The 10,814-nt window shown below is 40.4% G+C and overlaps 3 protein-coding genes across 4 annotated transcripts; 2 read left to right on the forward strand and 1 right to left on the reverse strand.

Annotated features, from left to right (window-relative positions):
* Positions 1–1,263: 1,263 nt before the first annotated feature.
* LOC143921587 (uncharacterized) lies at positions 1,264–2,417 on the forward strand. The gene is made up of 3 exons (XM_077444938.1): positions 1,264–1,349; positions 1,552–2,082; positions 2,190–2,417. The coding sequence occupies exons 1-3, from the start codon at positions 1,264–1,266 to the stop codon at positions 2,296–2,298; spliced, it is 726 nt and encodes a 241-aa protein (XP_077301064.1). The 3' UTR covers positions 2,299–2,417.
* An 898-nt stretch (positions 2,418–3,315) lies between these two features.
* Positions 3,316–5,191, forward strand: LOC143921238 (uncharacterized). 2 transcript variants are annotated; one of them, XM_077444448.1, is made up of 2 exons: positions 3,316–4,498; positions 4,584–5,191. In XM_077444448.1, exons 1-2 carry the CDS (start codon positions 3,851–3,853, stop codon positions 4,767–4,769), a joined length of 834 nt encoding a protein of 277 aa, XP_077300574.1. In that variant the 5' UTR covers positions 3,316–3,850; the 3' UTR covers positions 4,770–5,191. The 2 variants fall into 2 exon arrangements, with proteins under 2 accessions (XP_077300574.1, XP_077300573.1); XM_077444447.1 differs by having other exon boundaries at positions 3,362–4,498; positions 4,542–5,191.
* Positions 5,192–5,785: 594 nt separating this feature from the next.
* Positions 5,786–10,722, reverse strand: LOC143921102 (uncharacterized). Its single transcript, XM_077444230.1, has 4 exons — positions 9,660–10,722; positions 9,454–9,594; positions 8,781–9,074; positions 5,786–8,704 (listed from the first exon to the last, which is right to left on the reverse strand). The coding sequence occupies exons 1-4, from the start codon at positions 9,672–9,674 to the stop codon at positions 6,539–6,541; spliced, it is 2,616 nt and encodes an 871-aa protein (XP_077300356.1). The 5' UTR covers positions 9,675–10,722; the 3' UTR covers positions 5,786–6,538.
* Between the last annotated feature and the right edge of the window lie 92 nt (positions 10,723–10,814).

The following is a 10,814-nucleotide window of genomic DNA, read 5'->3' on the forward strand; positions in this document are numbered from 1 at the left end:
TGCATTTTGGAGATTATATAATAATGATATATGTATAACTGAAATTAGCTTTTCCTCGTCGGATGACATTTTTACTAACTAACCCTCGTTTTGGGCGCCAAACAAGATTTGACTGATGTGCAGTGTTGCACCGCTTACTATAGCTTGTATTTTACTGTTAAGTATTTTAGAGATTAATTCATAATATTTAATTTTTGATGCTTCAAATGGAATTAAAAATGTGTTTGGATCAAATAAAATAAATATGATATGTTGGGTACGCGTCACTTATCTCCAACGAAAGAAATATTTGAACAGGCTATGCCTTTATTTATTTATAAATGGACACAAATGAATCAGACTCAATTCATAACTTATATGATCTCCTAATGGTTCTCAACACATCAAAATTAGTATGAAGGTACAGCAACACGCTCACCTTCCCACAAAAATTGAAATCGTTTAACCTGACCATTAAAAATCTTTTAAAAAAGAGGAAACCTTTCGAGACACGTTTTTACAGTCGACATAGTGGTAAAACAATGTTTATCGTTTTACACTGAGCCTTTATTATTTTATACTGTTCCTTTATTATTGTATTGTCCCTTTATTATTTTTATTCTGACCAGTTATTAAATTTTACTGACAGTTTGCTATTTTTACATACCTCCTTTACGTTTCACTTATGATTACAATTCAGGAAAAAGTTTGCCTCTTATCCGATCGTTTTCATACTTTGCCATATTGCTTATTTTGGTCATCAATATAAGTAAATGGATCCTTCGCCATTACGATGGTGCAAAAATATCGTGTAAGACGCGTTTTAAATCTACCCGGCGAGATAGTCATTGACGTTTATCCACCGTTTGTTTAATAGTTTTAAACATAGATGGCGGTAGTAAAATAAAATTATTGATATTTTTATTCGAAATAATAATTTTATATACAAATTATAGAATAGGTATGTTTTTAAAAAACTTTTTTTTTATACTGTCCATTCTTTATTTATATAAACATACATTTAATAATATAATAGTGACCATTTTGTCAATAAAATACTGGCTGTAAAGCGATTTCAGTACTCACCGACGCTTAATGACTGTCGTAGAGCTGCCACACATGTAACCAAATTTATAGAATTATCATATATAATAATTAGAGGTAGAACCGGAAGCGCGCCGTATATTCCATTATTGTAAATGCTTTAACAATGCATTTACAACATGTGAACAAAGAACAGCGCGCTCTGGGTCCGCTCTTTAATAATAATTGTCTATTGCGTGCATGCGTGTGACATGCTCCGTCCCTCTTTCTCCCCTTGGAATCGTATATCGTACAAAGAGACGCGGCATGGTGTGGGCTTTGCGCATGTTACATCGTTCACATTTATAATATTTAAAATTTAATTAATTTTTTTGAAAAAAAATCGTATTTTTCATTTATTCTTTTGTTTATGTCGGCCGATGCCAAGTGCACAAGTATGTGCACATAGGCCATCATAATAGAATAGGTATAGATAAAAAGTAATTTAATTTATAGTGTATGTGTTTGAATTTCATAAACATACTGTAGGAATCTCGTCGTCGTCATCGTCATCGAAACATTCGAGAATATTCCGCAACAACAAACTACATTCCCGAAACCCAGACGACATGCACCTGCAGTCGTTATATTAAACTCAGGCGGAACGCCCCTACCAGTCGAGTGGAACCAAAACGGTCGAAACACGCCGCCACCATTAAAATACATCGAGCGGAAAGGCGCCAAGCATTCCAGAAAATTCGACGCCTCGACGAAAACAAAATTCCTCTCGTACGCGTCAATAACCACTTCCATCAAGCATTCCAGAAAATTCGACGCCTCGACGAAAACAAAATTCCTTTCGTACGCGTCAATAACCACTTCCACCAAGCATTCCAAAAACACTATAAAAGGAGGTACAACCCAAACCACGCCAGTCGACCCACAACAGCAAGCGTCGACACACAGCACCAGACCAGTCGACCCACAACAGCAAGCGTCGACACACAGCACCAGACCAGTCGACCCACAACAGCAAGCGTCGACACACAGCACCAGACCAGTCGACCCACAACAGCAAGCGTCGACACACAGCACCAGACCAGTCGACCCACAACAGCAAGCGTCGACACACAGCACCAGACCAGTCGACCCAGAGCAGCAAGCGTCGACACACAGCAGCAGACCAGTCAACATACAGCTCCTGACCAGCCACCACTACACTACGCGGACTTGGAAGATCAACCAGCCGGACGAGCCAGCAACACACTGCCGTATCCAGAGACCTTCCGTACATAGCTGAATGCTGAGCCAGCGACACTCTACCATATCCAGAGACCGCTGAACGACATACTTTTGCCCACAAATACCATACCTTTGTACAACCATAGGCAAACAATAAAACTTTATAAAACTAGCACAACAGTGTTTCGTTAGGCCGGGATACGGTCAACACACATGTAACCCGCCTACATTGGTACTAATCCGACGTGATCTACGCAACCTTCTGATCATCCAACAGCGCTGTCAACACATCGCTACCCCGCCTACATTGGTGACCCCATCTTTGAACCACACAACAGTGTTTCGTTAGGCCGGGATACGGTCAACACATCGTACCCCGCCTACATTGGTGACCCCATCTTTGAACTACGCAGCCTTCATAGCAGTCAACAGCGCAGTCAACATCGCAGCCCACAGCGCAGCCTACATAGCAGCCTACATCGCAGCCTTCATAGCTGTCAACAGCGCAGTCAACACGGCAGCCCACAGTGCAGCCTCCACAACAACCAACAGCCGCCACGACAGCAGTCAACAGCGCAGCCTACATAGCAGCCCACATCGCAGCCTACATAGCAGCCCACATCGCAGCCTACATAGCAGCCCACATCGCAGCCTACATAGCAGCCCACAGCGCAGCCTACAAAGCAACAGCAACATGGTGTGAAAGTACATATGGACCAGCTACCAACACAACCCGCTGTTGAGTCAACCCACTCCAGCACAACCGGCGAAACAAATCGCCACTGAGCCAACTAGCTCCAACACAACACAGCCGCTGTCGAGACAACTAACTCCAGCACAATCAGCACAACGCCTGCACAACAACACCGTCCAGACCACCAACCTTGACTATCAACGTAGCCTAGACAGAATAAGCAACATGGTAGAAAAGAACAACTCGGACTGGTACGCAAAACGAGACCCGCTGTCGAGACAACCGACTCCAGCACAACCAACGAAGACCAGCACTCAACGCACTTCGTCAACCAACGTTCTTCACGCAAGATCCGCTGTCGAGACAACTAACTCCAGCACAACCAACGAAGACCAGCACTCAACGCACTTCGTCAACCAACGTTCTTCACGCAAGATCCGCTGTCGAGACAACTAACTCCAGCACAACCAACGAAGACCAGCACTCAACGCACTTCGTCAACCAACGTTCTTCACGCAAGATCCGCTGTCGAGACAACTAACTCCAGCACAACCAACGAAGACCAGCACTCAACGCACTTCGTCAACCAACGTTCTTCACGCAAGATCCGCTGTCGAGACAACTAACTCCAGCACAACCAACGAAGACCAGCACTCAACGCACTTCGTCAACCAACGTTCTTCACGCAAGATCCGCTGTCGAGACAACTAACTCCAGCACAACCAACGAAGACCAGCACTCAACGCACTTCGTCAACCAACGTTCTTCACGCAAGATCCGCTGTCGAGACAACTAACTCCAGCACAACCAACGAAGACCAGCACTCAACGCACTTCATCAACCAACGTTCTTCACGCAAGACCCGCTGCCGAGACAACTAACTCCAGCACAACCAGCAAAACAGTCACGCGAATGACTCCACGCAGAACACAGCAGCCTGCACAACAGCACCATCCAAGCCATCGCAAACCTTCACTACCAACGCAGCTCGCCCAAAATAAGCAACCTGGTAGAGAACAAGACTTGGACCGGCATGCAACACAAGACCCGCTGTCGAGACAACTTTCTCCAGCACAACCGGACAAACAACGACGCCATCGAGTCAATAGACTCCAACACATCAAGATTCCCACAAAATCACACACATCGTTAACACTCACCGGAGAGCCATGTAGGAATCTCGTCGTCGTCATCGTCATCGAAACATTCGAGAATATTCCGCAACAACAAACTACATTCCCGAAACCCAGACGACATGCACCTGCAGTCGTTATATTAAACTCAGGCGGAACGCCCCTACCAGTCGAGTGGAACCAAAACGGTCGAAACACGCCGCCACCATTAAAATACATCGAGCGGAAAGGCGCCAAGCATTCCAGAAAATTCGACGCCTCGACGAAAACAAAATTCCTCTCGTACGCGTCAATAACCACTTCCATCAAGCATTCCAGAAAATTCGACGCCTCGACGAAAACAAAATTCCTTTCGTACGCGTCAATAACCACTTCCACCAAGCATTCCAAAAACACTATAAAAGGAGGTACAACCCAAACCACGCCAGTCGACCCACAACAGCAAGCGTCGACACACAGCACCAGACCAGTCGACCCACAACAGCAAGCGTCGACACACAGCACCAGACCAGTCGACCCACAACAGCAAGCGTCGACACACAGCACCAGACCAGTCGACCCACAACAGCAAGCGTCGACACACAGCACCAGACCAGTCGACCCACAACAGCAAGCGTCGACACACAGCACCAGACCAGTCGACCCAGAGCAGCAAGCGTCGACACACAGCAGCAGACCAGTCAACATACAGCTCCTGACCAGCCACCACTACACTACGCGGACTTGGAAGATCAACCAGCCGGACGAGCCAGCAACACACTGCCGTATCCAGAGACCTTCCGTACATAGCTGAATGCTGAGCCAGCGACACTCTACCATATCCAGAGACCGCTGAACGACATACTTTTGCCCACAAATACCATACCTTTGTACAACCATAGGCAAACAATAAAACTTTATAAAACTAGCACAACAGTGTTTCGTTAGGCCGGGATACGGTCAACACACATGTAACCCGCCTACATTGGTACTAATCCGACGTGATCTACGCAACCTTCTGATCATCCAACAGCGCTGTCAACACATCGCTACCCCGCCTACATTGGTGACCCCATCTTTGAACCACACAACAGTGTTTCGTTAGGCCGGGATACGGTCAACACATCGTACCCCGCCTACAATACAAATCAATTAAATAAAAAAATGACAGTAAAAATGAGAACAAAAAAAAGTATTAGACGGAAGAAAAAATACGTTTTGGCTACAACACAACAAAGATTCAACGATTTTATTTATAGTTATAATGTAATATAAATTTATGATTTTTATAAAGAAATTATAAAATTTCAATTTATTTAGTGGACTGTAAGTTGACGCGTACCGTAATACTATTAATTAAAGAGTCCGAATCAGTTGAATTTTTACGACTCAATAATTTAATGTCGTCAATAAAATTGAGTTACCAAAAAAGGAATCGGGATCAGGTCCTGGAACAGGAATCCGGATCCCGAACTTAAATTGAAATCCGGAACCAGAACTGAAAAAGGAATCTGGATATGGAACTGAACAAAGAATCCGGAAAAGGAAACTGAAGAAAAAGGAAAACGTATCCGGAAATTAAAAAGGCATCCAGATACGGAACTGAAAAAGGTATCCGGATCCGAAAAGAAAAAAAGAATTCGGAACTGGAACTGAAAAAGGAATCGGGAATCGGAATTGAAATCAGAACCGGAAATCGGAATCGGAAACCGGAACTGAAATGAGAAAAAAAAAAGATCTTATAGATGTATGTATTTTTAATGAACTTTAAGAACAATACCTGTGATGATTGTTAATTTTTAAAATAAGAAAGTATTACGTAAAAGGTACGATTTCATTTATTTTTTAAACATATTTTTGTTACAATTTATTATTTTAAATATATTATTGTTATGATTAGTCACCGGACCCAGAAGGTGCCGCGTATTGTTCAAAGGTTGTAAATGCATTGTTAAAGGTTTGCCGAACCTTTTTTACAAAGGATTTACAGCAATGGAACAATGGATAGCACTGTGACTATCCTACCTCTAGTTATGATTTTCTCCAGAATCAGTCATTTGTACGTCCCGACATGGAGCCCCAAAGGTATTCCAAAGGTATTCCAGGCCCTGGAACTTTATCCCGACTTCCCCCTCCCATCAGCCCTACATATAGTTATATTATACTGTTCAGTGATTATAGCCCACAAAGCGCTCGCCCAAGTCACTAAAATCTCTATAACGGAACATCTGGCAGCCGAAAAGTTCGTCATACTAACGAGAACTCGAGTGCCAAATATTCCCTATTCGCGATTTTCATGGAAAAAATCGTATTTTGTGCGATAGCAATGTGCGTAATAATCCAATTACCATATTATACACATTTCATGAAAGTATAACACCCAAGACTGAGAGTAACTGATTCAAAATATATGTATATCGCATTGATGCGGTTTTCCGTATGTGCGAGTTCTCATGTTTCAGAAGGGTGCCTTTGAAAGCAAATGATTTTAATCAGATTTTGCACCAATGACGATATCCCCATTGTGAGTTTTGATGTGTGCCAATAACATGGAGCGATCATGAAATGATTTTGGACATATTCTACATTGGTGAGGATTTTCCCCAGTGTGAGTTCTCAAGTGTCTCACAAGAACAGATTTAAGATTATATGATTTAAGGCACAGTTCACATTGATATGGTTTTTCTCCAGTGTGAGTTCTTATATGTTTTACAAGGGCAGGCTTTGTAGTAAATGATTTGGAACATATTTCACACAGATGAGGTTTTTCTCCAGTGTGAGTTCTAATATGATCGATCAACGAAGATTTTGTAGCATATGATTTAAAGCAGATTTCGCAGGGGTGTGGTCTTTCATGTGTGTGAGTTCTTAAATGTTTCACAAGAGTACCTTTGAAACCAAATGCTTTTGAACAAATTTCACATTTGTGAGGTCTTTCTCCAGTATGAATTTTATTGTGTGACAATAAGCTTGAACTTTGATTAAATGATTTTAAGCATATTCTACATTCGTAAGGTTTTTCTCCAGTGTGAGTTCTCATATGTTTTACAAGGCAACTTTTTTTAATAAATGATTTGCAACAGATTTCGCATTGGTGAGGTTTTTCCCCAGTGTGAGTTTTCATATGTTTTACAAGGGCAGACTTTATAGTAAATGATTTGAAACATGTTTCGCACAGGTGAGGTTTCTCTCCAGTGTGAGTTCTAATATGATCGACCAATGAAGATTTTGTAGAATATGATTTAAAGCAGATGTCGCACGTATGCGGTTTTTCATGTGTATGGGTTCTTAAATGTTTCACAAGAGTGCCTTTAAAACCAAATGATTTTGAACAAACTTCACATTTGTGAGGTCTTTCTCCAGTATGAATTTTGTTGTGTGACAACAAGCTTGAACTTTGATTAAATGATTTTGAGCAAATTCTACATTGGTAAGGTTTTTCTCCGGTGTGAGTTCTCAAGTGTATCACAAGAAGAGATTTAAGACCATATGATTTTGAACACAGTTCGCATTGGTAAGGTTTTTCCCCAGTGTGAGTTCTCATATGTTTTACAAGGCCACTTCTTTTAGTCCAAGATTTGAAACAGATTTTGCATTGGTGAGGTTTTTCCCCAGTGTGAGTTATCTTATGATCCACCAGTGAAGATTTTGAAGCATATGACTTAAAGCAGATTTCGCACTGGTGCGGTTTTTCCTGTGTGTGGGTTCTTAAATGCTTCACAAGATTACCTCTGAAACCAAATGATTTTGAACAAATTTTACATTTGTGAGGTTTTTCTCCATTATGAGTTTTAATGTGTGAGAACAAGCTTGAATTTTGATTAAATGATTTTAAGCAAATTTTACACTGGTAAGGTTTTTCTCCGGTGTGAGTTCTCAAGTGTATCACAAGAGAAGATTTAAGACCATATGATTTCGGACACAGTTCGCATTGATAAGGTTTTTCCCCAGTGTGGGTTCTCATATGTTTTACAAGTTCACTTCTTTTAGTACATGGTTTGAAACAGATTTCACATTTGTGAGGATTTTCTCCTGTGTGAGTTATCATGTGATATTTCAGTGATGATTTTGTAGCATATGACTTCAAGCAGATTTCGCACTGGTGTGATCTTTCCTGTCTGTGGGTTTTTAAATGTTTCGCAAGATTACCTGTGAAACCAAAAGATTTTGAACAAATTTCACATTTGTGAGGTTTTTCTCCATTATGAATCTTAATGTGTGAGAATAAGCTTGAATTTTGATTAAATGATTTTAAGCAAATTCTACATTGGTAAGGTTTTTCTCCGGTATGAGTTCTCAAGTGTATCACAAGAAGAGATTTAAGACCATATGATTTTGGACACAATTCGCATTGGTAAGGTTTTTCCCCAGTATGAGTTATAATATGCTTCATAAGTGAATACTTAAATGTAAATGATTTAAAACAGGTGTCACATTTGTGAAGTTTTACCCCTTCGTGTATTTTCAAGTGGGTCACAAGATAACTTCTCAAAAGAAACGATCTTGAACAAACATCGCATTGGTAAGTTTTTTCCCCAGCATGAGTACTCAAATGTTTCGCAAAGGTGGACTTACGCCTAAATGTTTTAGAACAAGTAGCACATTTATAAGACTTATCGTCAGTTGATATATCAGTGGTCTTTTTTTCGGGCATCTGTAAAATATATTATACATTTATTTTTAAATTTTTTTTAAATGGTATATTTCACACTAACGCGATATAATATTACCGGTTCAGTTTTATCTACTATTGAACATTGGATCTCTTTGAAGCCTTCCAATTTCCATTCATTCTTTTCATCATTATCGGGAGAATCAGAGATAACCGGTTCAGAATCAAATTCGTTTTGCCATATTAAATCATCCAGTAAAATTTCTTCTCTTTTGATATCCAAACACTGGGTTAGTCTCAGTTTCAACGTTTCATCACTTTGAATGCAGATGTTTTTAAAATTGCTAAGCAAATTCAGGCTATTTTCACACATAATGCAAATCACTTCTGGCAGCCTGTCACCTTTCTTAACCTGAAAAACAGTAAATTTTGGAAATGAATTATATAATGTCAACGACGAGACCCACAAACAGTAAACAGTGCTAAGTGCAGCGAGGCATTAGAAACACTAGGTTTGCAAATGTCATGACAGCATTGACAACTACATATGTACATATATTATGCAACTGTCAGACCACATTTTATGTATTGTGGAATAATATAAAAAATAGTAAATTTTTCAATTACAGATTAACTTCAAAAATTGCAGAATAGAGTTATGTATGTTACAGTTACGTCGAATTGGATGAATGTTAGTGATACTTTGAAAGTACGTATGTTGGTTTTTATTAATAAATCAGATAAGAAAATCTGGTAAATGTAAATGTAAATAAATAATATATGAAACCGACCTGTAGCTGACAGCAGTTTGAAATGCGTTGCACTAAAGGTTCAGGATTATCAAAGATGGAGACAAACGACTCGGCTGGTGCTGAGCAGAGACAAAGTCGACACTCCATTATTAGCCCCTTCTCGCCAATTTCAATCCGTACCTAAAAAAATGCTACTGTCAAAATATACAGAGTGTCAAAACTTCGACATTTCACAAAAATCATACAAAATTTGCAGCCATTTTTATGTTTTATCGAGCAGACTTTGACTGTTTATGCATATGCGTATAAAACTATTAAACTGGATTTGATTCTTCGTCATCGATTAAACTGCGTCGAGAACAGTCGTTTTTGTAGAGAGGCCGAAACCGATACTAGTAGACTGGAATTCTAGTTGACTAGCATACAAATCGGTTGGAGTCTGCGCACACAGAGCCTGCGGTTCGGTGATTATTTCGCAAAAAGCGATCTCGCGCAAGTCACTAAAATCTCAATCACAGAACATCTGGCACTTGAGTTCTCGTTAGTACAATATTTCGCGTGGATAGCTTTCGATTGATGGAGTTTTTGGGTTCCAGATGTTCCATGATAAGAACCGTTTCCGACACGGTCTCTGAAATATCGCCAACATCCCCCACGGCTGTCGAGGATATTGAGGGGATCGTTAATAATTAAAGCCACGCCCCCTGGCACCATGGATGAAACATTTTAGATACACGGCCTTGATATCAAGATATAGCGAACGCTTTCCGATATTGGGGCTTGATACAGGTGATACTGTTAGTGATATTGACTGTGTAGCATGCCTAAAGTGACCATACGCCCCGTTTTGAACGGGACCGTCCCATTTTAGTTAGCCTGTCCCGCTATCCTCAAGCACAGCTTCGGGACGTCGAAATGTCCCGTTTTAAAAAAGAGAGCAACAAACGGTAACAATTAAAAAAAAAGTGCCAAAATTTAACTAGCTTGATACAGTGTGTATCGGTACATATGGCACAAGAACAAATAAAAATTACAGCTGCTGAGTTCTATAAAGTAAGCAAAGAATATTTGGAGCAGTGGACTTTGTTCTTTGAAGAATTAGAAATATTTGAATGGGCGGATTTAACCAAAATACCTACGTGGGAAGAAATTCAAGGTGTAATGGATATATTGATTCAAAAGGGATTTATTAATTGTAATCAAGATACAGAAGTAGTTGATGAATATTCACTTATTACTAACTATATTACACCGCAAAAAGTGACAGAATGGAACATTGGGAACGTTTCAATCGAAAGTCGTTCGGTGCAATTGTTCCAACCAGGGTTGTAGAATAGCCGGTACCCGCCACCTTTTATTGGCACGGGCATAAAAATTTAAAAATCAAAATAGTATAAAAG

This window comes from Arctopsyche grandis, chromosome 13 (assembly GCF_051622035.1).
Source record: "Arctopsyche grandis isolate Sample6627 chromosome 13, ASM5162203v2, whole genome shotgun sequence".
Lineage (NCBI taxonomy): Eukaryota > Metazoa > Arthropoda > Insecta > Trichoptera > Hydropsychidae > Arctopsyche > Arctopsyche grandis.

Excerpts from the sequence above, each read along its gene's own strand:
- LOC143921587 (XM_077444938.1), top strand. The coding sequence starts at position 1,264 with ATGCGTGTGACATGCTCCGTCCCTCTTTCTCCCCTTGGAATCGTATAT. Across the intron at positions 1,350-1,551 it reads ATGGTGTGGGCTTTGCGCAT|GAATCTCGTCGTCGTCATCG; the intron begins GTTACATCGTTC and ends AACATACTGTAG. Across the intron at positions 2,083-2,189 it reads GTCGACCCACAACAGCAAGC|TCAACATACAGCTCCTGACC; the intron begins GTCGACACACAG and ends GCAGCAGACCAG.
- LOC143921238 (XM_077444447.1), top strand. The coding sequence starts at position 3,851 with ATGACTCCACGCAGAACACAGCAGCCTGCACAACAGCACCATCCAAGC. Across the intron at positions 4,499-4,541 it reads GTACAACCCAAACCACGCCA|TCGACCCACAACAGCAAGCG; the intron begins GTCGACCCACAA and ends GCACCAGACCAG.
- LOC143921102 (XM_077444230.1), bottom strand. Across the intron at positions 9,075-9,453 it reads CAAACTGCTGTCAGCTACAG|GTTAAGAAAGGTGACAGGCT; the intron begins GTCGGTTTCATA and ends ACTGTTTTTCAG. Across the intron at positions 8,705-8,780 it reads TAGTAGATAAAACTGAACCG|ATGCCCGAAAAAAAGACCAC; the intron begins GTAATATTATAT and ends TATATTTTACAG.